We start from the raw sequence: 27,098 nt of genomic DNA, 5'->3' as shown, positions 1-27,098 counted from the left end.
ACAGTGTAGTCTGATCTCTATACATTAGATGCATCCATGAGAGATGCTTTCATGCATTTTCCTAAAGCATCAGGTGGGGAAGTGAAGAACCCACCCGAGAGCAGTCCAGAACACGAGAGTGTACCCACCGCTGTTTTCTAGATGCGTCCTGGAGAAGCCTCCTGAAGCCCCTTCTCAGCTCTCAGGGATACACAGCCTGGCTCCTTTTCCTCTCTGTGGATGAAGCTTCAAAGTGCCCCAAGGTACAGCAGTGGCCCCTCAACACTCACCCAATGAAAACGGCACTCCTGTCCTCACAGAGAAAGCAGCAGGCAAGACATAAGAGGGAACCTGCACATGCGCACCAGGTGGGACGGCCACAGCATGTTTGGGCGCCACCTGCAGGCCCTAGTAGTAACGCAGGACATGCCAGTTCCGTAGAGCGCTGGGTTCCCAGTGGCCCCTGCTGCTCCACTGGGAGAATCAATGAACATTCCTACTTAACATATGCCAGGCTGTGATTTCACATGCACCAAGGAAGACGGCAAGCCCCGAGTATTCTGTCTGCATGACACCAGATGAAGACAAAAAAGAAATAAAATGCAAAGTCACTACAAATCATTTGATGAATTTTCTTTATACCTGCAATGAAAACTTGGAATGAAAATGCTAAAAGTTACCATTTACAATACCATGCAAAAATAAAAGACTTATAAATCCAGCACAATATGAACAAAAATATCTCACAGAACTGTAAAACATGATTAAATAAATGAAATACAAGTCAATAGAAATTTTTTTTTTATGATAAACAGAACATGAGCATGTCAATTTTCCTCTCATCTTGATATGTAGGGTAATCTCAATCAAATTTCCACTGAACTGCTTTGTAGATAATGTTATGTAGATAACCCGCTGTGCCACAGTGCTGGCCCCTCCCCTCTAGTTTTGATAGTAGCTAGCTAGCCACCTTTTCCAAATGTGTGTGTGTGTGTTTTTTTTTTTTTTTTTTGAGAGGCAGAGTGGACTGTGGGGAGCAACTCAGACTAGACTAAGTTACTGGAATTAAGACTTATTCTATGCATCTGCTCTCCCACAATATGGCGCTGAGAGAGACCAAACAACCTCTACACAGCTGCCTCTCGCCAACTTGACTGATGAGCTGCAGGAGCTGATCTTGCTCCTGATTGGAGGAGAGCACCGTACTCGGCGTGTGGGTAGCAGAGTTGGGATTGGTGGAAGAGGACTATAAAGGAGGAGAGAGACAACATGCACCAGGAACATCTAAAGGAAACATCTGAAGGAACATCCGGATAACATCTGAGCAGCCCCCAAGCGAGCCAGCTGGTGGTGTGTCGCTCCTCCGTGGAAGTGGGGAAAGTGGCAGGGGGAGCCGCCCCTCCACGGAGGTGGAGGCGTCGGCAGCCAACCCGGGAAGGACCAGCAGCAAACCCGGGAAGGGGTGAGCAGACAAAAGAACAGCGCAGTATCTAGTGTCATTCCTCCATGAAGAGGGGGAGCGACAGTGGACAGTGAGAGAGAGACAGAGAGAAAGGTCTTCCTTTTGCCGTTGGTTCACCCTCCAATGGCTGCCGCGGCCGGCACGCCGTGGCCGGTGCACCGCGCTGATCCGAAGGCAGGAGCCAGGTGCTTCTCCTGGTCTCCCATGGGGTGCAGGGCCCAGGGACTTGGGCCTCCTCCACTGCCTTCCCTGGCCACAGCAGAGAGCTGGCCTGGAAGAGGGGTAACCGGGACAGAATCTGGTGCCCCCCAAATGTATTTTTAAAAAAACAGATTTTCTATAGAATAATCACTTTACCTGACTTCTGGGGGCAAAGTGCTGCAGGAACACCATGGAACAAAGAGGAAGAAATTGGGAAGGTGAGAGAAGGAAACACATGTGTCAATTTAAGGAAAGAAAGGCTACCTGAGATAAAATTTTCCCAAAAGACAAGGGGTTAAATGATGTGAATTCTCACCTCTTTATCCTGTTTCTCAATTATAAAATTTCTAAATTTTCAGTAACTTCAGGGAATCCAAATCCCCACAAATACATTTCATCCTCAAAGAATCATTGCATCATTTTGTAACATTTGGTTCAAGTTTAAGACAGAAATTAAGATTAAAATTCTGAAAATAACAGAGAAGGAAAGAAAATCTACAAGTGTCATCTTTGGTAAAATGGGCTAAGAGCTATAAAAGGACAATTTAAGTGTCCTTTAATTTAAGTGATAGGAGGCATCTTTTTTCAACACTGAGGGTTTAATATAAAACACTGAATTCAATGCATGATCACTAGGGTTCATCAGTTATTCCCTCAGTTCCCTTAAAATCTAGTTAGCATCTTTTGTAATAAAATTCAATAGTGTTAAACACTACAGGGGCTGGTGCCTTGGCTCACTAGGTTAATCCTCTGCCTGAGGCGCTGGTATCCCATATGGGCGTCGGGTTCTAGTCCCGGTTGCCCCTCTTCCAGTCCAGCTCTCTGCTGTAGCCCGGGAGGACAGCAGAGGATGGCCCAAGTGCTTGGCCTCTAAACCCACATGGGAGATCAGGAGGAAGCACCTGGCTCCTGGCTGCAGATTGGCGTAGTGCTGGCCGTAGCAGCCATTTGGGGAGTGAACCAAAGGAAGGAAGACCTTTCTCTCTGTCTCTCTCTCTCACTGTCTAACTCTACCTGTAAAAAAACTACATATATATATGACTACATCAGCAATAAGATGATCAAAGAATGTTAAGTTCAGCATCAATGTTAGCAGCATACTGCACAACTAAACTCAGACACCTGACTGCAGTTTTGTTTTGTTTTGTTTTTGCAAGGATTTCTCTTTTGGGAGGAGAGGGAAGAAGAAATGGGGGGAAAGGTAAATATGCTAACTTAGAATACTTGCCCTTAAAATGAATTAATTTGTATTCTGTTGTTCATCAGTATGCAAGTAAGGACCTGGAGTTTTCAATCCCCAAAGAAGCTGTTACCCATATGAAAATTTATGTTTTAGGAAAGCCTAGGTCTTCACATTACTGGTTCTACACTCTTGAATTTTGAATTTTGATTTGAAAACAAACCAGATAACTTGAAATCAAACTCAGAAAGCTCCAAAATAAAGAATAATAGTTCTTCCTTCTAAGGGCACATATTGAGAACCACGCAACAAGACCCTCCTGTAATTCATAAATCAACCTCATTATTCCAAATTTGGCTTTATAATAAATATTAATGGAGAGTCCTGGACAATTTGATAACTGTACATAACTAAAAGGTTAAATATTAATTTTTTGAATAGAGTAAAATCTTCCTTCGCTAGATGTAAATTCTGATTGGGCTATTGGTAACTTGCATGACACATACAAGGAAAGATTATATGAGGATGGGGCCCATGCCATGGCTCATTAGGTTAATCCTCCGCCTGCGGTGCCGGCATCGCATGTGGGTTCCGGGTTCTAGTCCCAGTTGCTCCTCTTCCAGTCCAGCTCTCTGCTGTGGCCTGGGAGGGCAGTGGAGGATGGCCCAAGTGCTTGGGCCCCTGCACCCACATGGGAGACCAGGAGGAAGCACCTGGCTCCTGGCTTCGGATTGGTGCAACGCCGGCCATAGCGGCCATTTCGGGGGTGAACCAAAGGAAAAGGAAGACCTTTCTCTCTGTATCTCTCTCTCTTACTGTCGTATAAATATAGAATAGATTATATGAGGAGGCTTTCAGCACAGAAAGATATAAAGGACTTTTTCCTTACAAAAAAATAATAAATAGAAATATCATTCAGGCAGTGAAACAGGAAAAAATTCATAACCTGTATACAACTTGTTTTCTTGTATAATCAGTGCTTTATAAAGTTTTCCTAATTTTTATATCTTTAAAGACAATCTGTCATAAAGTAACAAGAATCCAAAATTATAATTCTTTTTTTTTTGACAGGCAGATTTAGACAGTGAGAGAGACAGAGAGAAAGGTCTTCCTTCCTTTGGTTCACCCCCAAAATGGCTGCTACAGCTGGCGCACTGCACCGATCCGAAGCCAGGAGCCAGGTGCTTCCTCCTGGTCTCCCATGTGGGTGCAGGGGCCCAAGCACTTGGTCCATCCTCCACTTCCTTCCTGGGCCAACAGCAGAGAGCTGGACTGGAAGAGGAGCAACCAGGACTAGAACCCAGGGTGCCAGAGCCGCAAGCGGGGGATTAGCCAAGTGAGCCACAGCACTGGCCATAATTATAATTCTTAAAATTTGTAATCAATATGTTTCCATGAACTCTTGACACATTAGATTGCTATGAATCCTTTTAAGAATTCTTTGAATTTTTGTTCCTTTCTACTTCTACTTTATTCTATCAATATTTGTCTTAACTTCCTTGTAGTCAAGAGCCAGACCACCTGGGATATAGTTCCCCTAGCTTCTCTTCAGTGTAGGACAGAGGCAGAGAATGAGAAAGGGGAAAGAAAGGGGTGGGGATGGATGAGAGCCAGAGACAGAAAAAAGAATCCTGATTATCCCCTATTCTTTTCTTTTTCCCTTCACTGTACATCTAATTTCTTTTTCTTTTGGATCCACTTTAAATATCCATCATAGTAAATTGAAACACATTTTTGGGAAATCTTATAATTGTCACAGGAGATTCAGAACAACAAAGATGAGCTGATCCAGAGTCTAAAGTCTAAATAGATCAATTAATGCGGTGATTCACATGCAGCAAAAATTTTGTTCCAATCACCTTTAAGAGTTTCAATGTAACCCCAGTCTAGACTCCAATTTATTCTGAGCCTCTCAGGAATGAACTGTTTTGTCATTTACATATTCTATCAGACCAATTCTCAAAAAACACACACCCTAAATTTTACAGATGTGAAACAGGGAAGAGATGGGTATAGGGAAGAGATGGGTATAGACTATACTAAATTTTCTCCAACTTTCACACCGCACACTCATTCAAGCACACATATTGGACATAAAAATTGTGCCAAGATCAAGCATCAGCTTTCTATTTTAAAAGCCTTAATAAAAATGTAGATAGGCTCACTGCAGTTTCTTTAAGGGAATATTCAGTGCTTCGGTCCTGCTTTACGTTTTCACAACTCAGTGTTAAGAACAGAGTAGGGGGCCGGCGCCAAGGCTCACTAGGCTAATCCTCCGCCTTGCGGCGCCAGCACACCGGATTCTAGTCCCGGTCGGGGCGCTGGATTCTTTCCCAGTTTCCCCTCTTCCAAGCCAGCTTTCTGCTGTGCCCTGGGAGTGCAGTGGAGGATGGCCCAAGTCCTTGGGCCCTGCACCCCATGGGAGACCAGGATAAGTACATGGCTCCTGCTATTGGATCAGCATGGTGCGCTGGCCGCGGCGGCCACTGGAGGATGAACCAATGGCAAAGGAAGACCTTTCTCTCTGTCTCTCTCTCTCTCTCACTGTCCACTCTGCTTGTCAAAAAAAAAAAAAAAAGGAAGACCTTTCTGTCTCTCACTGTCCACTCTGCCTGTCAAAAAAAAAAAAAGAATCACCTGACTACAAAAGGAACAATCTGTAAATGATGTCACCAACACTAACAAACTTGTTAACATTCACACAACATATTATTCATCCTTGTTTCATGATCACAAAAAATAATTAACTTTTTATATTACATACTGAAGAGCAGCACCTTGCCCTACTGCACACAAAAAACGCAGAAAAAAGAAAAAGAAAAGTTGCCTACATGGATGCTCTAAACCCCTCAATGTATAGCTGAGAGATCTTGCCCTACTCAGTGCCGAATGTTTGCCATGCAGCCACTGCTTGGACAATGATTGCACATTCACAGGATTAAACAAATGTAAAAAGTACCTCCTTAAAATGGCAGAGAGCTAGTATTGCATTCATCTGTGGAGTAGAATAGCCCAGGAAATAGAAGAGGAGAAACAGGATATGGTCCTTAGGTTAGGAATAAAGCAAGGTTTGATACAGATATCCCCTCTTGTAGGCACTCTGCGGGTAGAATGTAGCCATGACAAACTTCCCATCAAACATCCTTCCGGTCAGTAATTCCTGAGCGTCTTTGGAACCACCAGCATTGGCATACTCGACAAAGACTTGCCCTCTGCCAGGATTTTCCTTTGGACAAGCGGAGATATCACGGGTCCATATTTCTGGCATTCCTCTTTTACATCTTCTACAATATCTTCATGTTCCTCTTCATTCTCAAGATGATCATCATCTAGCACGCTCAGCAGTCTTAGCAGTGGGGTAGGAACTACCATCAGATCTTCAACATGAGGGGCAAAAGGAATGCTAATGAATGGGCTGCGTGATGCCATTTCAGCAGGAACTCTTCAGCTTGGATCATCATGAAGCATGCTTTTGATAAGGTCTCTTAGGTGACGGGTTGGAATTGTGGCATTCACCACTGCTTTACCGGCAAATATCTCATCAACAACAGCAGAACTGCTTGCCTTCCATTCCTGAGATCGGACTGTATGCTTCAGCTTCGTTCCTGAGAACATTTCCAGTAAAATGATTCCTAGGCTCCGCAGACCAGCAGCCGAGCTACATTATGTATCACTCTGCAGGCCAGCCTGGGCCACGTGATTTTTCAGCTCTGCTTCTGGAGCACGACACCCGTCTGTTTGAATGTACTTTACACCCGGAGTGCCTTCTTTGAAGCTAAGTCCAAAGTCAGTGAGTTTAAAACATTCGTTCTCTGCACTCCACAGTATGTTCTGCGGTTTGAGGTCTGCGTGGACACGACCCTCATGATGAAGGAGAGCAAGGCCTTCCAGAACATCTCTGGATGATACAATGCTGTATCATCCACGTGGAACAACCCTGGTGACTGGACTATGAAAGCAGTTCCGAAACACTGACATCCAGGAGTGCAAGCAACAGCATGATAGCACATTCAGAGAGAAGTGGATCGTAAAGACTCCATGTGAAGTCATGATGTTCCTGTGACCCTACAACTGTTCAGGCACTGCTCTCTCTTTGTGGAACCCAAAGCCACAGCCTCGGTGGTTCCTGGCGGGAAGAACTGCTTGAGGGTGCCCAGTGGTGAGCCTGGGGTGCCGCAGCAGTGCACTCGATACACCGAGGCTGAGGAGCTGCTCTGTACCCGCCACAGCCACTCCCGCAGACCTCCAGACACTGTGGTGGCTCAGCGCCCCATGCACAGCCAGACCCTGCCATCAGTGTGGGCTAAGGGCACTGACACCACAGCTGTAGCAATGCCCCAGGTAGGTGGACTGGGCCCGTGCTCACATCCCCGCCCACCGGACCTGCAGCTCTGCAGCGAGGTGGCTGCAGCGCCTCACCTACTCCCAGGACCTCAATCCGCAATGACCACTAACGCTATTTTAAAAATTTGATTTTACTGGGGTTGGCGCTGTGTTGTAGTGGGTAAAGCCGCTGCCTGCAATGCTAGCATCCCACATGGGCACTGGTTCTTGTCCTGGCTGCTCCTCTTCCAATCCAACTCTCTGCTATGGCCTGGGAAAGCAGCAGAAGATGGCCCAAGTGTTTGGGCCCCTGCATCCATGTGGGAGACCCGAAGAAGCTCCTGGCTCCTGACTTCCAATCGGTGCAGCTCCGGCCACTGCGGCCAATTGGGGAGTGAACCAGCAGATGGAAGACCTGTCTCTCTCTTTCTCTCTCTCCCTCTCTCATTCTCTTCTTCTCTCTTTCTCTGCCTCTCTTCCTCTCTCTGTGTAACTCTGATTTTCAAATAAATAAATTTTTTAAAAATAACTTGATTTTACTAAACCCAGTAAAGTCAAAAGTTAATAAAATTGGCTTGGTACAATTAACATATTTAAATTTGAAAAAATATTGTGAGTTTTAAGGTGTGTATTTTCTAAAGATCTATTTATTTATTTGAGAGGCAGAGTTACAGAGAGGGAGGGAGGGAGGGAGGGAGGGAGAGAGAGAGAGAAGTCTTCTATTCGCTGGCTTGCTCCCCAGATGGCCGCAATGGCCAGAGCTGGGCCAGTTCGAAGCCAGGGGTCTGGAGCTTCTTCCAGGTCTCCCACATGGGTGCAGGGCCCAAGCACTTGGGCCATCTTCTACTGCTTTCCTAGGCCATTAGCAGGGAGCTGGATCGGAAGCAGAGCAGCTGGGACTCAAACTGGCATCCACTTGGGATGCTTATGCTGTAGGTAGAGGCTCAACCTACTACACTACAGAACTGGCCCCAAGACACTGATTTTTAAAGATATCTGCATCCCTTTCAACATTGCAGAAAAAAATAAGCAATTTATGAGGCAGGAAAATAGGTAGCAGGAGCTCACATTCTCCCCTACCTCAGGCCCAACCTGTCTAGTCCCCAGTATCAGTGCCCTGTCCCCAACTGAGAATGCTGTGTGAGTGTGAGGTTCTCTGGAGGTGAATATGGGCAATCTCATGAGGAAGTTTGGTTTCCCCCTATATTGGATAAGGGGAGGTTCCTCTTCCCCACTTCAACTGAGAGAATTATGGCAGCATCCCAGTTGGGGGATGGGACATGCATATGCACAACACATGCACAGGCACAGGGCAGCTAAAGCATGTCTGAGCTCCACATGCTGGCTGTGCCCCTATCCCAGGATGCTCAGAGGTAACTGCTGAATTGTCTGCAGCTGCTCCTTGCTAGATCCCCGACTGAAGCAATGGAAATCCCTGTTCACAGATACGAGGCCATGATGTTACTGGCAACAAGGGGATGGAGAGCAGTAAGTATCCTGTATACATAACAGTAGATGGAGAAAAAAATCAGCAAAAGCCAATACCAGTCCAAAAAGGTTTATGCATTTTCTTTACACCAGCAATGAACAGTTGGACTTTAAAATCCTTAAAATTACCATTTAAAATACTACATAAAATAATGAAGTTATAAATCAAGCAAAACATGGACATTATATCCAAAAAAATGATGAAAAACTGAAAGGAAATAAATTGAAATCTGAATCAATAAAGTTGATTTTCATAATTTGTAAACTGAATATAAAGCTATCAATTATTTTCTGCTCCATATCTTATAGCAATCCCATTCAAATTTCCATTGAACTGTTTTATAGATCCCGACAAATTATTTATATAGCTAGAGTACCTTACACAATGGTGAATAATAAAGTTGATGTGCTCATAGTTTCCTGTTTGAAACTTACTATAAAGTCATAGAAATGCATAAAGTGATCTTAGAAAAAGAACGCCGACAGGGCAGTCTGGTGTAGGCTAAGTGAAATTAGCAGGAAACAGTGGAGGAAGTGCACACCCAGGGTACAGCTACAGGGGGACACTGCAGTGGGAGGTCCTGCAAGAGCAGGGGACACAGCTCAGACTTGTGTGGAAGGTGCAGACACGCAGCACCCAGCAAGAACACAGCAAAGGGCCCAGCAGCTTGGATCCAGAAAAAGTGCCCACTCTGGTGAGCAAGGTGGGGTCAGACTGCACAGGCCAGAGCCACTGTTGATACAGCTGCAGGGAGAGCCCAGTGGACTGCACTGTCTTTGAGTCTAGCCCAGAAGCCTGAGAACACACTGACTGCTCACCCAGAGTGGGAAAAAAATCGTGCATCTCTCCCTCGCCTTCCCCTTCCAGCAACAGCGACCTGCAGCCAGCTGTGGGAGGGCCGGCACCAGTTTTGGACGTAAACAGTTAGAAGCCGCTCAAGTTCTAGTGGGGACACTTTTCACCAGGGCAGCTACAGTGCAAATGGCAAGTATGGTAGCCACTTCACCAGCTGCATGACCCAGCAATGGTAGGCAGGGGGAGCCACCCCAACAGAAGGGACATACCGCCTGCAGGGACTCTCCTATGTGCCCAGCACAATTGTGAAACGACTAGGGCTATAGCCGACAGGTACTGTGCACCCGTGTGATTGAAGGACTTTTCAAGAGGGAAAAGCTCGAATTCCCCACTGACTTTGAGTCTGGCTGGGAGGATCAGATTCAATTCATCAGGGAATAACACACACAGGCAGCAGCACTGGGAACACCTCAGTCTCTTTGTGGACGGGACAGGATAGCAGGGTAGAATGGACTTCTTGCAGTCTTTGACCATGGGAGCCCTGGGTGCTGAGACTGAAAAAACTATGACTTCATGAAAGGATGCAGGGTGCAGCTGAGTTTCTGGGCAATCATTGGGTGCAGCTCCACACGCATGGAGCCCTTGGTTGCCAGAGGCAGCTCACTGCAGCGGGAACTGTGCCCACAGTGAGGTCTGCTAAGATCATTTGTTCAATTCACACGGCAGTACAGATGAGTGTTGAACCCACTGGGGGCATTGCTCAGCTTGGAGGAGAGGAGGTGAGGGGGTGATCACACCAACAGAGGTGACCATTGTCCCCTTCTTTTTAAAAAGAGATTTATTTATTTATTTGAAAGGCAGAGTTACAGAGAGGCAGAATCAGAGAGAGGGGTCTTCCATTCACTGGTTCACTCTCCAGATGGCCACAACCGATACCACAGAAATAAAAAGAATCATCAGGAATTACTACCAAGAATGTATGCCAACAAATCAGGAAATGTTGAAGAAATGGATAGATTTCTGGACACATATAATCCAAAATTGAGTCATGAACAAAATTGAGTCATGAAAACAGATAACAACCCAGAGATTTAATCAGTATTAAAGACCCTCCCAATAAAGAAAAGCCTAGGCCCTGATGTCTTCACTGCTGAATTCTACAAGACTTTTAAAGAACTAATGCTAATTCTTCTCAAGCTATTCAAAACAACTGAAAGGGAGGGTATCCTCCCAAACTCCTACTATGAAACCAGCATCAACTTAATTCCTAAACCACAAAAAGAAACAACAGACTCATTTCCCTGATGAACATAGATGCAAAAATGCTCAACAAAATACTAACCAATCAGATGCAACAATACATCAGAAATATCATTCACCCATACCAAGTGGGATTAATCCCTTGTATGCAGGGATGGTTCAACATCCGAAAATCAATAAATGTGATACATCATATTAACAAACTGAAGAACAAAAGCCCTGTGATTCTCTCAATAGATGTAGAGAAAGCATTTGATAAAATCCAACATCCTTTAATGATGAAAATCTTAAACAATGTGGGTATAGGAGGATCATTCCCCAACATAATTAATGCAATTTATGACAAAACCACAGCTGGCATCTTACTGAATGGGGAAAAATTGGAGACATTCTCACTAAGATCTAGAACCAGACACTCTCACCATTACTATTCAATACAGTCCTGGAAGTTTTTGCCGAAGACATTAAGCAAGAAAAAGAAATCAAAGAGATACAAACTGGGAAGGAGGAAATCAAACTATCCCTATTTGCAGTTGACCTGATTATATATATAGGGGATCCAAAAGACTCCACCAAGAGACTGTTGGAACTCATAAAAGAGTTTGGTAAAGTAGCAAGATATAAAATTAACAAACAAAAATCAATAACCTTTGAATACACAGGCAATGTCAGCTCAGAAAGAATGTCTAAGATCAATCCCTTCCACCTTAGCTACCAAAAAATTAAATACCTTGTACTAAATTTAACCAAGGACATCAAAGATCTCTGTGATGAGAACAAAGCATTAAAGAAGAAAACAGAAGAAGACATTAAAAAGTGGAAAAATCTTCCATGTTCATGGATTGGAAGAATCAGTATCATCAAAATGTCCATACTACCAAAAACAGTTTATAAATTCAATGCTATCCCAATAAAAATACCAACAACATCCTTCTCAGATCTAGTAAAAATGAGGCTAAAATTCATATGCAAACACTAGAGACCCCGAATAGCTAAAGCAATCATAAGCAGCAATAACAAAGCTGGAGACAGTACAAGACCAGATCTCAAGAAATACGACAGGGCAATTATAATTCAGACATCCTGGTACTGGCACAAAAACAGAAATGTAGGCCAATGGCACAGAATAGAAATTCTACAAATCGATCCACGCATCTACAACCTACTTATCTTTGGCAAAGGAATAAAAATCAATCCCTTGAGCAGACAGTCTCTTCAACAAATGGTGCTGGGAAAACTGGATCTTCACATGCCGAACTATTAAACCAGATCCCTGTCTTACATCTTATACAAAAAAAAAAAAAAAAAACACTCAAAATGGATCAGAGACCTAAATCTAAGACAGGATATCATCAAGTTACTAGAAAATAAAAGAATAACCCTACAAGACATTGGCATAGGCAAAACCTCTTGGAAAAGACTCCGGAGCACAGGCAATCAAAGCAAATGGGATTTATCACACTGAGAAGCTTCTGCACTACAAAAGAGACACCGAGCAAACTTAAGAGGCAACTCAGAATGGGAGAAAATATTTGCAAACTATTCAACAGATAAAGGATTAATTTCCAGAATCTATAAAGATCTCAAGAACCTCAACAACAGTGAAACAAACAATTCAGTTACAAATGGGCAAAGGACCTGAACAGACATTTTTCAAGACAGCAAATTCAAATGGCCAACAGACACATGAAAAAATGCTCAATATCACTAACCATCAGGGGAATGCAAATCAAAACCACAATGAAGTTTCACCTCACCACCATTAGAATGGCTCTTATACAAAAATCAACAAACAACAAATGCTGGCAAGGACGTGGAAAAAAGAGAACCCTAATCCACTGTTGGTGGAAATGTAAACTGGTGAAGCCACTGTGGAAGACAATATACAAATATCTTGGAAAGCTGTATATAGACTAGCCATATGACTCAGTCATCCCACTCCTGGGAACTTACCCAAAAGAAATGAAATCAGCATATGTAATAGTGATCTGTACCCCCATATTCATTGCAGCTGAATTTACAAAAGCAAACATATGGACTCAACCCAGGTGTCCATCAACTGAAGACTGGAGAAAGAAATTATGGCTTATGTACACTATGGAATACTTAACAGTTATACAAAAATTGAAATCATGTCATTTGAAAATAATGGATGCAACTGGAAATCATTATACTTAGCGAAATAAGCCAATCACAAAAAGACAAATAGAATACATTCTTTGATCTTTGATAACTAATAGAGTATCTAAAAGTTAATTTATAGTAGCACAACTGACACCTTGAGATGTAATGATTTTGAACAGCCCTTGTCTTGACTACTGAGGAACAGTATTTCTTTTTATTTGTTTGCTCTTCTGCTTTCTTCATACTATTCCGTGAACTCTGTACTTAGTGTAGGGTTCATCTTATGAGTATAAAATTAACTGCAAATAGATCTTTGTAAAACATAAGAATGGAAATGGGAGAGAGAGGAGGAGGAAGGGTGGGAGTATGGCAGGAGGGGAGTAGGCTGGGAAGAATCACTGTGTTCCCAAATTTGTATATATGAAATGCAAGAAGTTTATATTCCTTAACTAAATTTTTTTTTTAAATAACACACACATCCATCAGCAAAGAGGATAAAGGCTCCAGATAGAGGCCCCTAGAAATGGGGTCAACTGACCTTTTCCAAAGGGGCAAAGGCAATGGGATGGAGAAAGAACGTCTTTTCAACAAATAATGATCACACCATTGCAACAACAATTGGTAAAAAAATGAACAAAGCTACAACCATTTTACCCTCTACTCCATTTTATCCCATTCAACTTTATATCCATTTTATACCACTGTATACAAACGTCTCTCTTTGTATAAAGAAAAATGACAGATGTTTTTTACTAATAGTAGCTGACTTTCAGAACAACTTTGTAAGTTATGGATATTTTACAGGCAAAAGCACAGAAGTTGATTTTGTCTGGAAGGACTTACAAGTCTCCATGGAGCAACTCCATTCATGACAGCAAATCCCACTATCTCCTGCTAAAACCATTTCCTACTGTTCTACAGCTCCCAAAGTAGCTGAATTCAAACACCACAAAATGCACGCCGATATGCACTAGCTTCCTCTATGCTCAGTCACACATATACACCACTACAATCTCCACACAAATTCCAGAGCCCTGACGATTCTCCATCCCACCACAATCCTGCACCCACTTCAAAGAACTTGGACATCTGAGCAAAATGTGTACAACATGTGAAGCCACTAGAAAGCACATGAAATAAAAAAACACCATCTTGCATATCACCCAAACACCCTCAAAATCCAGTCTTCATGCTCAACCCACTCAACTACACCACATCGTCAGAGTTTTGATGCCCGGTGTCCTGTCCACAATGTAGTCTCCAAAAACACATAGCTGTTTCTCCAGACCCAATGATGAACCCGATCCAATTCCTAATGAACTCCCCAAACACAAAGGTGAACAGAATACATATATACATAATGTAATCTCACGAATCTACACAAGCAGTCTTTCCCTATGCCATAACTGCACACACACCAACCATGCAAAATATTTTCCTAATACTCTACTCCTGAACACAATCACCATTCACCAATGGCCTCAGCACACATAGGCCTAACTTACCTCTTCATGTCTTCATCATGCACATGGGCTAAGTGAGAACTGGTGTTACAGGGGCCAGGTGTGGTATTTGTACCAAGATCCTCTTATGCTTCTTGTTCTTCTTGACAGCATTTCTTCAATGATCTGAAAGCAAACAAGAATGTTTGCTTGGCTGGTGCCATGGCTCAATAAGCTAATCCTCTGCCTGCGGCACCGGCACAGTGGGTTCTACTCCTGGTTGGGGCGCCAGATTCTGTCCCGGTTGCTCCTCTTCCAGTCCAGCTCTCTGCTGTGGCCTGGGAGTGCAGTGGAGGATGGCCCAAGTGCTTGGGCCCTGCGCCTGCATGGGAGACCAGGAGAAGCACCTGGCTCCTGGCTTCGGAACAGCGCGGTGCGCTGGCTGCAGCACGCTGGCCACAGCAGCCATTGGTGAGTGAACCAAAGGAAAAGGAAGATATTTCTCTCTGTCTCTCTCTCTCTCTCACTGTCCACTCTGCCGTCAAAAAAAAAAAAAAAAGAATGTTTACTCTTACTGCTTTTGTTCACAATAGGACTGGGCAGTGGCTGGCACTGTGGCACAGTGTGTAGAGCCGCCACCTGCAGAGCCAGCATCCTATGTGGGCACTGGTTCAAATCCTGGCTGCTCCACTTCCAATGCAGCTCTCTGCTATGGCCTGGGAAAGCAGTAGAAGATGGCACAAGTCCTTGGGCCCCTGCACCCATGTGCAGACCCAGAAAGAGCCCCTGGCTCCTGGCTTCGGGTAGGCTCACCTCTGGCTGCTGCAGCCATCTGCAGAGTGAACCAGCATGTCGAAGATTCTCTCTCTCTCGATCTCCCTCTCTCCTTCCCTCCCTATTCCTCTACCTCTACCTCTGCCTCTCTGCAGCTCTGTTTTTTAAATAAATAAATAAATCTTAAAAAAATCCCACAGTACTGGGCAAGAAAAAAATTAAAGGCATACAATTAAGCAAGGAGGAAAAACTGATCCTTGCCTGCATATAACATTACAGAAAAAACTAAAGACTCCATCAAGAGACTTAGATTTGATAAGCAAATCCGATAACGTTTTAAAAACAAAAGGAACAACAATTAGTAACAATTTATGCACTAATCACAAAGTTAATGAAAAAGAAACAGTAAGAGCAACACCATTCACAGTAGGTACAAAAAAAGGAAGACACTTGGAATAAATTTAACCTAGGGTATAAAATTCCCATCAAGCTACCAATCACATCTTTCCTTAGAATTTAGGAAAACTATCCCAACGTTCAAAAGGAAGCACAAATGAGCTCAACATAAAAGCATTTTCAAAAAATGCAAAAGCTGGGGTCTTCCCACTACCAGGGTTCAAAACATGTTATAGAGCTATTTTAACCACTACAGTAAGGTACTGGCATGAAAACAGTCATAAAAAAGAATGGAGCAGACTGGGTTTGCCACAGAGTAATCCACACATCTACAGCCAACTGATAGTTGACAGAGATTCCATAAACATGCCCTGGAGGAAAGACAGTCTCTTCAATAAATGCTGCACAAGACTTTCCATGGATGCCTCCACTTATACTGTACATAAAATAACTCAACATGCATCACAGATCTAAATGTAAGACCTAAAACTACCAGGAAGCAGCACAGGAGACACCTTTCATGACACTGGCATAGGAAATGATTTTTTAGATAATATCCTAGAAGCACAGGCAACAAAAGCAAACATGACAGATGTGATTATATAAACCAAAGAAATTTCTGAGCACCAAAATAAAAAGGCAGCCAAACGAAGAGACAACTGTTAGAATGGGATTAATATATTCATAAAATATGTCCCTGAAAGAGGAAGAAAATTGAGGATATGCAAGTAATTTTTAAAACTCAAAAACAACAACCCATTTAAGAAATAGTCAGCAGTCACAACAGACATTTCTCAGAAGAAGAAATTCAAATAACCAACCGACAATATGAAAAACAGTTTAGTTTCACTAACCATCAAGGGAATGAAAAGGAAAGTCACAATGAGGACTCATCCCATTCCGATTAGGATGTTTCTTGTCAAAAATACCACATTCTGAAAAGAATATGGAGAAAAGGAAACCCTTATACACTGTTGGTACAATATACATTAGAACAGCCACTACTGAGAACAGCATGAAGGCTGCTTAAAAATTATAACTACCTTATGATCCAGCTATCCCACTTCTCAGTGTATTTCTAAAGGGAATCAAATAATCACTTTCATTGCAGCACCATTCATAATAGCTAAGCTATGGAATTAACCCAGGTGTCCATCAGTGGAAGAATGGAGGGGAAAAAATGTGATACACACACACACACACACACACACACCACACAGGTATACACAAAATACAGTATCGTTTACCCATGATAAAGAATGAAACACTCCCATTTGCAGCAAAATGATTGGAACTCAAGATCATCATGTTAAATGAAAACTAATATAATGTTAAATAAACCAGACATAGAAAGATCCCTATGACATTTCTTTGATAAAGTTTGATAAAGTTTAAAAAATTGCCCATGTGAACTCTGAACAGGGATTAGCACAATTTGGGAGCCATGGGCATAGGTTGAATAACAGATACCAAAACCCAGTCAGACAAAAGAAGTAAGTTGTAGTGCTCTGCAGTGCACTAGTACCTCTGAAGTTCAAGACAATCAATTATTTACTGTAGAAAGAGCCAGAGTAAAGGAGCTAGCAGGGTCCAAGTGCAAAGAAATAATATGAAATGGAAATGGTAGCTACCTGGTTTGATCAGTTTATGCTGTGCACATGTATTGACATATTAGACTGGACCCCATAAACACACACTAGCATTGCAAAATTTTTTTAAAATAAATAATTTAAGAAAAAAATAACAAATATTTAAGAAATAATTTTTTAAAAATCTGAAAAGTGTGGTATTCAATGAAGGAAGAAATGAAAATCATCCATAACTGCCCTCCAAAGTTAAGAACTGACAATAAAACTGTATATATGTGAATATACATGTCTATGTGTGCATGAAATGCTCCATAACAAAAGTAACCTACAAAATGAGTGAGAAACTATGGTGATAGTCACTAAACTTTTAAAATATCAACGTAGCCTATGGTGCGGTTTCACATGTGTGTAAAATAAAGACATGCAGGGCCGTTAAACACAAGAACTTCAGGAAAGCAGTACACTCAAATACAAAAAGGAGGGAAGGGAATTATGTCTTTAGCTGTACCTGTAATGTCTCCTTCCTTTACAAAATACTGTCTGAAACAGTTTGGCAAAAGGCTAATTCTGTTAAACGTAGATGGTGAGTATATGGGTATCTTTATACTTGATTTATTTTATAATGGCTTTATTTTCCTACATTTTTAAAATACTTCATACTGAAAACTAAAATAGGAATAAAAACCATTCATTTAGCAGGTAGCTTCAGAACAATTAACAGGCAATAAGACAATATGTAAACATTACATTTTGCATTTTATGACAATAAAACCTATCTTTATACTGAATTTTTAAATTTTTAACTATGTATTTTTATTTATTTAAAATGCACAGTGACTTGGGGCTGGTGTTCTGGCATAGCAGGTGAAGCTGATGCCTGCAACACTGGCATCCCATGTGTGTGCTGGTTCAAGACCCGGCTGCTCCACTTCTGCTCTAGCTCCTGAGAAAGCAGCAGAGGATGGCCCAAGTGCTTAGACCCCTGCTACATGGAAGATCAAGAAGAAGCTCCTGGCTCCTGACTTTGGCCTGGCCCAGCCCCAGCCATTGCAACCATTTGGAGAGTCTCTTCCTCTCTCTGTGTAACTCTGACTTTCAAATAAATAGATAAATCTAAAAAAAAAAATCATGACAGAGAGAGAGAGCAACAAACATAGATCTTCCGTCCACTGGTTCATTCCCCAAATGCCCACCACAGCCAGTGTTGGCCAGACCAAAAGCAGAAGCCTAGAATTCCATTCAGGTGTCTCTCATGGGTTTCAAGGACCCAAGTGCTTGAGCTGCCATCAGCCACCTACATAGGTGTATCAGCAGGAAACTAGAGGAGAAGTGACACAACCAGAGCTCAACCTGCACTCTAATATGGGATGCTTAACTCACCATGCCCACTGTGCAACCCCCCTCCCAATTTGACATTTTAAATGTTGAAAACACAAGAAAACACTTGGAGAACCTCATAGGCAGCATCTAGAAAAATAACTAGCACAATGCTGATTCCTAAAAATACCCAAGAAAAATAGCAATTGAATGATGTGAAAGATACACTTAGACATGTCTCTGATACCCTCCAAGATCCTTGCAAATCACTGTCAACACCCTCTGTGCCAGGAAATCACCCTCTACTTCTTAAAAATTCCCCAGTACACTTTATAAACCATTTTGACCTGTTCTGCAGCAAGTGACTCATTTGCAGACAAGCGATACCATCATTATTCAGATCTAAATCATACAAAGCACCCATACAAACCTTAGAAAAAGGAAATCTGGACCAAGCATGGCCCTCAGGTCCTATTACCTGCAGCCTGCACCCTCATCTCTTCAGTGTCCCCAACTCCACTTCTCTTCAGTCCACTCTCAGCTCAGGAGCAAAAATTCTGTTTCGGATATTTTATGTGTGTCCTCTCGGGAAGAAAAAAAAAATAGCATTACATCTACTCAAATCTCAAAATTTGAAAGGTTTTTCCAGCTACATTTTAAAACTATTTATATATTTATTCTTGTTTTTATTTGAAAGAGAACAAATAGAAAGTGCTTTGTTATCATTTATGGTCTAAAATAGATGTTCTAAATGACTGTTTTTTTCATTCTCCAGGATTCATACACTACCACGTGTCATTATTATGTCATCTATACAAGACAGGACTGCCATATTCAGCCTGGGGAGCTAACTGGGGTCTCAGCAACTTCCAGGCATGGAGAAGGGAAGCCACACTATTCCCCTACCATCCCCCACTGCTACAGAGCTCCAGAGTCTGCAAAAAAGAGTTCACAGTGGGCCTCTGTAACACTCCTACCAGAATCAGTCAGCACAACTTGTAGGGCAAAGCAAAGATTCTCTACATCCTGCAATGGTGATAGTTTGTGGCATTACTCCAGAGTTACACTCACACACTGTATGAGCCAGAGCGATGCCCTTTCATTTCTGGGGGTTAGCACCAACATCAGCTCATTTAAAAAAAATACCCCCCACCCTGGGAGATCTGTACCCTGCAACACCAGGACTGCAACAATTAGTTCTAAATTTCTCAATCCCACTGAAGTCTACCCAGTGCAATTACTGAAGAAACTGCCTGCATTCCACCTGTCTGGACTCATACCCACCAGAATAAAATCTGTACACCTTGTAGTCACATGTAGGACTGGAACAGGATCCCAGCACTTCAGGCACAGAATTACCGAATTTACATGCTAAGCCACAGCGCCAGCCCCTTCACTTCCATTTTTTTTTTTTTTTGACAGGCAGAGTGGACAGTGTGAGAGAGAAACAGAGAAAGAAAGATGTTCCAGGCTGGCGCCACGGCTCAATAGGCTAATCTTCCGCCTTGCTGCGCCGGCACACCGGGTTCTAGTCCTGGTCAGGGCGCTGGATTCTGTCCCGGTTGCCCCTCTTCCAGGCCAGCTCTCTGCTGTGGCCCAGGAGTGCAGTGGAGGATGGCCCAAGTGCTTGGGCCCTGCACCTACATGGGAGACCAGGATAAGCACCTGGCTCCTGCCATCGGATCAGCATGGTACACTGGCCTCAGAGCACCTTTTTCCATTGGTTCACCCTCCAATGGCCGCTGCGGCCAGCGCGCTGCGGCTGGCACACCTCGCCGAATCGAAGCCAGGAGCCAGGTGCTTCTCCTGGTCTCCCATGCAGGTGAAGGGCCCAAGGACTTGGGCCATCCTCCTCTGCACTCCTGGGCAACAGCAGAGAGCTGGACTGGAAGAGGAGCAACCGGGACAGAATCTGGTGCCCTGACCGGGACTAGAACCCGCTGTGCCGGCACCACAGGTGGAGGATTAGCCTATTGAGCCACGGCGCCAGCCTCACTTCCATTTTTAACACCATTACTGGAGTATTTGGCAATAAAGACATTTGTATCCCACATTCAGAGTACCTGGGGTTCAACATACAGATCTGGCTCCTAACTCCAGCTTCCTTCTAATGCAGACTTTGAGAGCAGCAACGGCTTGGGTAGTTGGGTTCTTGCCACCCATATGGCAAAGCTGGATTGAGTTCTTGACTTCTGGTTTGACTGGCCCCATCTCAGCCATTGCAGGTATTTGGGAAATAATCCAGTACATAAGAGCTCTCTCTCAAATAATCATTTCAAATTTTAAAAATATGAAAATCATTACCATATGCCAAGTCATGTGCTAGGTACTGGGAATAAGATAGAGACCTCTCTTGGAGTTTCCATAGTAGAAGCTGTGTCAGACAGTGCATAATAAAATAGATTATGAAAAGGGCTCTGAAGGAAGTCAGTTGGGTTCTGGTCACAGCAGTATGCTTTGCGGACATTAACATCTTACGTATCTTCTCTATGGGCCACACAGGGTAAAACCACGAAAAAGTGCCATTGTTACTTCTAGGCTAGCAGCTGTACTGAGCCAGGGTAGAATGGAGGAAGTTTTCCTATGCCAATGTAAACTGCTATTGATTTCTGTTCTAATCATCACACCCACACTGAATTGCCCATGTCTCTACAGAAATCTTCTAAGAACTGATTTCATTGTAGCCCCTACCTAACAGAACTGTCAAATATGAAAACAAGGATACTGAGACTTTAGAGGAAATGGCCTCATTCCATAATAAATAAGCATAATAGGGCCAGTTAGGGCCCTGATGGGAGGAAAGACAGCTCTTGGATTTGAACTTGGAGGAGGAAACTTCAAGCTAGCAACCAGAACCAGATAACTCTGAAGACCCCCCCCCCAAAAAAAAACCAGCCCTGTTACTTCCTTGGGAAAGTCCACCTCCCCAGCCCCACCCCACACTAGTGGGCTGCTGGGGTTCTGGAGCCACCTGGGTCTGTGACCCAGTGGCTGTAGAAAAAGGCTGCCCTGGCTCAAAGCAGAAGAGCCCTGGAGGCGGAGCCTAATAAAGAATGTGTAAATAAAGGTCAGGTGTCATAAAGGGTGGGGCGGGGTGCACAGTTGCTAAGGCATGCCCTCTAAGGGGCTGCCATAATTCATTAGCTCATGCTCAGGGCATGCTGTGTGTGCCCTAGCAGCCTGAGTTACTGTATCCTGAAAATTCATTAGCTCATGCTCAGGGCATACTGCATGTGCCCCAGCAGCCTGAGTCACTGTATCTTGAAAACCCCATCAATGACCCCTTTGTGCTTGTGGGTCCCATGGCTCCTCTTCAACTGGCAGCCTTTGTGGCTGCCAGTCCAGGCGACTCAGCCTCTGGAGTGGGCCCAGGACCTGGTCCAGCTGACCTCCAGCCTCCCTTGGCTCTCTGAGCCCTGGTCTTCCCACTCCCCGAACTTCCCACCTGAATCGCCTGACGCACTCACACCCCCGGCAGACCCCGGCGGCTTTGATTACCTGGGGTCTTCTGCTCTCTCCCAGATGCTGGCCTCGCCTCGAGAGTCCACTGTGAGTTTGCTTCCTTTTCTGGACATGGATTCAGCTCAAGGGGTGCCCCCAGAGTCAGAACAGCTTGCTGTTCCAAAGCAGTATTTCAATAGGCTGACTCGACAACAGAGGCTACCAGAGGCCATTCCCGTGCTAGACGGGGATCAGGTTCAGCCCCTGGCTCTGCCTCCTCGACTGGAAGGAAAGATTCACCAGTCATTGGAAGCATTCGTTCTGCCTCTAGACAGTCAGGATTCACAAGGAAACAAGTTGATTGTTTCACCCCGACCCCCAAGAAAGATCTAGCTCGGCGTCGACGGCTTCCTAAGGTTGGTGTTGGAACTCCAGACAAAGCGGCCAAGCTTCAGGGTCAAAATCAAGTGTTGCCGGCTGACTATGGGGTCTATCCTGGTGGTTTTCCTACGGAATCCCAGGAGAACCCAGGAGAACCTGCACAGCCCTCTGAGCAGGCTGAACCATCTCAATTCCTGATGGAAGGCCAGACTAAAAATCCAGAGACTCAGGAGCCCATCCAATCCTCCTCCGCACAGCAAGAAGAACAAGTTCCGCCTCCACAGGCCGTTGAACCAGATGAACCTTCTTCACCCCAGCAAGAGGGCCCAGGTGCAGACCTGCAGCAGCCCGAGGAAGAAGCATCTCCATTGCAGCAGGAGGCCCCCGCTCAGAATCCATTTGCTACTGCAGAAGTAGTAGGTCAGGCATCAGTGTATCACAGTCTTAACACTCCATCCTCACCTCAGATTGTAGCTCTCCAAGCAAACTTCCCCAGCGTCACACTGAAACCTGCAGACACGGAGCTGACAGAAGCCTCAGGGGCAGGTGAGGAAGTTCAGTCTACTCCAAGCACGGAGCAGGCTCCAGCTCAGCCTCTGGGGCATCCTGAGGGAGTGGGACTCCCCTCAGCCCAACAAGAGGCCCCAGAGCAGATACCAGAATTCCCTGGGAGGGTGGAATCTTGGACTCAAGAGGGTCTAGCTCAGACCTCAGATCTCCCTGAGGAGACTGGACCTTTCTCTACCCAAAATGATGCCACAGCTCAGCCCTCAGAGTATGCTGAGGAAGTCAGCCCATCTGTAGCCCAGCAGGGGGCCCCAGCTCAGCCTTCCGGCCTGCCTGTGAACACTGAATATTCCTCCAGCAATCAGGAGCAGCCTGCTCAGCCTTCTGAGTCTCCAGAGATCAAACCTTCTAGAAGCCAACTGGAAGACCCGGAGAAGCCTTCGGCACTCCCTGTGGAAGTCAAATCTCCAGTACAGCAAGATCCCCGAGCTCAAGCGCTAGAATCTCCTGAAGAGACTATCATAGCTCAGACTCCACAGATTCAGAAGGGGACGGACTGGTCTCCAGATCAGAATCAAGTTCACCGTTATAACCTGCCCAATGTTACCATCAAGCCTGCAGATGTGGCGCTGACCATAACTCCGGAGCCCACCATGGAGCGGGACTCTTCTCCAGTGCAGCAGGAGGGCTCTGCTCAGACTCCGGGCCCTTCTGTGGAGACAGAACCCTATATTAGTGATCAGGAGCAGCCCACTCAGTATGTTGAGTCTTCTGTAGAGAACAAACCCTCTCCAGCCCAGCAGGAGACCCCATATCAAACTCTGGGCCCTTCCCTGGAGACAGAAGCTTCTCCAGCCCAGCAGGAACCCCCAGAGCCGACTCCGGTCCCTTCTGCAGAGACGGAACCTTCCCCATTCCAGCAGGCACCCAGAGCTCACACTGCACGCCCTTCCGTGGAGGCAGAACCTTCTCCCCATGAACAGGAGCAGATAGCTCAGTATGCGGAGGCTCTGGTGGAGACCCAGCCTCCTCCAGGCCCTCCCGTGGAGACAGAGCCTTCTCTCAGAGAACAGCAGCAGATTGCTCAGTACGCGGAGGCCCTGGTGGAGACTCAAGCTCCTCCAGGCCAGCTGGAGGCCATAGCTCTGACTCCAGTCCCTCCTATGGAGACCGAACCTTATATCAGTGAGCAGGAGCAACCAAGGCGGCCCTCTGAGTCTTCTGAGGAGGTTGAATCTTCTGGAAAGAAGACAGAAGTCCCAGCCCAGCCTCCAAGTCATCACACAGTGACCATTTTACCTCCCGGTCACCATCAAGTTCAGCAGTACGACTTGCCCAATGTGACTACTAAACCTCCAGACCTGCAGCTGACCCTAACACCAAAACCTGAAGCAGAAGTGGAAACATTTCCAGTCAGCCACGAGGTCACAACAACGCAGGCCTCAGTCGCAGCTCTGCCTCCAACGCCTCTTGAAGAGGTCGAACCACTGCCAATTCAATCTCCAGAAGTTATGCAGGATGAGAAACCCTCTACGACCCAGCAGGAGGAAACAGCTGAAATTTTACAGACCCCCGTGGAGGCTGGACCTTCTCCAATCCATCAGGAAGCCCAAGCCCACGCCTCAGTGTTCCCTACGGAGCCTGAGCCTTTGAAAGACCAGGAGGCAGACACAGCTCAGCAGCCAAAGCCCCTGGAAGAGGATGAGCACTCCCCACTTCCAGGGGTCCCAGCTCAGCCTGAAGAACTGAAGGAACCTTCACCAAGCCAGCAGGGGATTTCCGTTCCACCTCTAGAGCGCCCCGTGAGTGCTTACCAATTACCACTCCAACAGGGAAACACAAACCAGCCTTCAGATATCTTCCCAGAGATGAGTGATGCTATTCCAATGAATATGACATTTTCACCTCATATTCCAGAAGAAATACTCAGAACTCAGCATTTAAGGTTGTCTAAAACCAAACCAAAACATGTGGATATTGACCTTACCAGAACCCTAAAGCCCACTCCAGAAGTTTATCCTTACTGGAGTCAGCAGGAAGGACCTGCCCAACCTACAGTTCCCACCAAGCAAGTTGAATTTTCTCCAACCCAGCTTGGGCCTCCTCTTGCCAAGCCTCCGGCACTGCCTGAAAAGATGGAACTTTCTCGAGCTGAGCCTCTAGAGCCCCTCAAGGAGGCAAAACAAGATCCAGTGCAAAATATAGCCCCAGCCGAGGCACAAGACTTCCCTAACACTCAATCGTCTGCAACCCAGCAGGAGCTTCAAACTCAGCAACCAAACCTGACCAAAGTCACAGGTCAACCTTTGGATGTGGAACTCACCATAACTACACAACCTGGAATGGAAGGCGGACTTTCTCCAATCATGCAGGAAGCCCCAGTTCAGCTTCCAGGGCCATCTAAGGGGGGTATAACTCAACCCCCAGGATATCAGGGGATGACAGTTCCAACACCAGCTCAGGATCAAGCTCAGTTTCCAAAATCACCCCGCATCACATTTCAACCTTTTGATCTGGCACTTACAATAACTCCACAGCCCATTACAGAGGCTGAACTTGCCACAGATGTGCAGGAGACTCCACCTAAAGAATCTGTAGCTCAGCCACCAGTGCATCATGAGGGTCAAAATCAACCTCCACTATCACCCAGTGTCACAAATCAACCTTTAGACCTGGCACTTACCATTACTACAGAACCTACTACAGAGGCTGAGCATCCTACAGACCTGAGCAAGACTACAGCTCCATCTCCAAACCTGACTCCAGTCACAACTCAACATCTGGACCTGGGACTCACCATAACTCCAGAAACCAGCAGTGTGGTGACTGAACCCTCTACAGACATGCAGGAGACCTCCAGTCAACCTCCCACGGAGGGTGTAACCCAATCTCCAATACATCAAGAGGTGACAGTTCCAACACTGGGTCATAATCAAGCTCAATATCCAACATTGCCTCACATCACAGTTCAGCCTTTGGACACAGTGCTTACCATAAATGCAAAGCGTACCAGGAAGGCTGAACATTCTACAGCCCTGAAGAAGACTAAAGTACCTCCCGTGCTCCATGAGGAGGTACTTTCACAACCAGACCAGGTTCAGGCTCAGCATCCAACCCTGACAGAAGTCACAGTTCAACCTTTTGATGTAGAACTTACCCTAACTCCAGAATCCATTGTGGAGGGTGAACCACTCCCAACCATGCAGGAGACTTCAGGGCAGCCTCCAGGGCCACATAATGAAGTGGTCTATCAGCCTCCAGTTTATTATGAGATGGTAGTTCCAAAACCAAGTCAAGATCAAACTCCGCATCCAATGTCACCCAGTGGCACAGCTGAACCTTCGAAGTTAGAGTCAACCATAACTCAGGTACCCACTACACAGGATGAACATTCTACAGCCTTCAAGTCTATATCTCCTCCTCCTTATCCAATGTACCCTGAGGTGACATTTTCACCTCCAGTCCAGATTCAGACTCAGTATACAAACCTGCCTCAAGTCACAGTCAAGCCTCTGGACCTGGAAATTACCCAAACTCCACAACGTACTACAGAGGCTACACCTTCTACTACCATGCAAATGACCCTAATTCAGTCTACAGAGCCACTAAAGGAGCTCGTAACTCAGTCCCCAGGGGACAATGAGATGACAGTTCCAACAGCAGGTCAGCATCAAGCTCAGCACCCAACATCACCCAGTGTCATAGCTCAGCCTTCCAAGATGGAGCTAACCATAACTCTGGTACCCACTGCAAAAGCTGGCCATTCTCCATCCCTGAAGAAGACTACAGATCTACATCCAGGCCAGGTTCAGACTCAGCACTCAACCCTAACTGAAGTCACAGATCAACCCCTGAATGCGGCTGCCACCATAAATGTCTGTGAGCTCTGCACCTGCAAAGATGAGACACTTTCATGCACTGGCCTCAGCCCAGTGCAGAAGCTTCACAAAGTTCCTGTACCAGAGCCCAACAGCTACAACGGCACCTTCAGCATATTGTAAGAATCTCCCTTCCTCATGGTTCCCTACAGCCTGCCTGTCTCAGCAGCTTTTCCCCAAGATCTTCTGAGCCCTCCTCAAGTCCCCACCTTATGTTGACTCTGTGTGTGTGTGTTTTTTTTTTCTGGACAGGCAGAATTAGACAGTGAGAGAGAGAGAGACAGAGAGAAAGGTCTTCCTTTTTCCATTGGTTCACCCCCAAGTGGCCACTTTGCTTGTGAGCTTTCTTATCCTCCTTCTCTTCTTAGACTTGTGTCCCTTCTACAGTCTCATGTGATTGCCCTTACTCCTTTTCCTGATTCTTTATTCATTGACATTCACCATACTATTACCTCATTGCTTTACTCCCATTCTTAAACACAGCCCTCATCCCGACTTATTAGAGATGATACAACAGGTTTAAGGATAGATTCTGGAGCCAGGTTGCCTGGCTTTGAACA

The 27,098-nt window shown here is 45.1% G+C and overlaps 1 protein-coding gene, 1 long non-coding RNA gene, 1 other non-coding gene and 1 pseudogene across 7 annotated transcripts in view; 2 read left to right on the top strand and 2 right to left on the bottom strand.

The window, feature by feature from the left end:
• The window catches only part of LOC149121332 (uncharacterized), a 51,854-nt gene extending 30,308 nt beyond the window's left edge, over positions 1–21,546 (bottom strand). For 2 of the 5 annotated variants that reach the window (XR_016223691.1, XR_016223690.1), the window contains exons 1-3: positions 18,810–21,546; positions 14,319–14,441; positions 129–543 (exon numbers count right to left, since the gene is read on the bottom strand). This is a non-coding gene — a long non-coding RNA (uncharacterized LOC149121332). Of the gene's footprint in view, positions 1–128; positions 544–1,798; positions 3,472–14,318; positions 14,442–18,809 lie in introns of those variants that run through there. The other 3 variants (XR_016223693.1, XR_016223689.1, XR_016223692.1) reach the window with 3 other exon arrangements.
• LOC100347036 (uncharacterized) overlaps positions 1–27,098 on the top strand; it is an 876,288-nt gene that overhangs the window by 307,392 nt on the left and 541,798 nt on the right. The window lies entirely within an intron of this gene.
• On the bottom strand, positions 5,603–13,862 carry LOC149121333 (serine/threonine-protein kinase Kist pseudogene; annotated as a pseudogene).
• Positions 21,601–26,661, top strand: LOC149121331 (uncharacterized). Its single transcript, XM_089318003.1, has 2 exons — positions 21,601–25,734; positions 26,044–26,661. The coding sequence occupies exons 1-2, from the start codon at positions 22,351–22,353 to the stop codon at positions 26,659–26,661; spliced, it is 4,002 nt and encodes a 1,333-aa protein (XP_089174129.1). The 5' UTR covers positions 21,601–22,350.

This window comes from Oryctolagus cuniculus, chromosome 17 (genome assembly GCF_051225735.1).
Source record: "Oryctolagus cuniculus isolate XC-2025 breed Fujian yellow rabbit chromosome 17, ASM5122573v1, whole genome shotgun sequence".
Taxonomy (NCBI): domain Eukaryota; kingdom Metazoa; phylum Chordata; class Mammalia; order Lagomorpha; family Leporidae; genus Oryctolagus; species Oryctolagus cuniculus.
Note: the sequence above shows the minus strand (reverse complement) of the source record. Positions and strands in the feature narration are given on the sequence as shown.

Coding starts and splice junctions, on each gene's coding strand:
- LOC149121331 (XM_089318003.1), top strand. CDS start 22,351: ATGGAAGGCCAGACTAAAAATCCAGAGACTCAGGAGCCCATCCAATCC. Junction 25,735..26,043: donor CTCCCGTGCTCCATGAGGAG/GTACTTTCACAA, acceptor CCCACTACACAG/GATGAACATTCTACAGCCTT.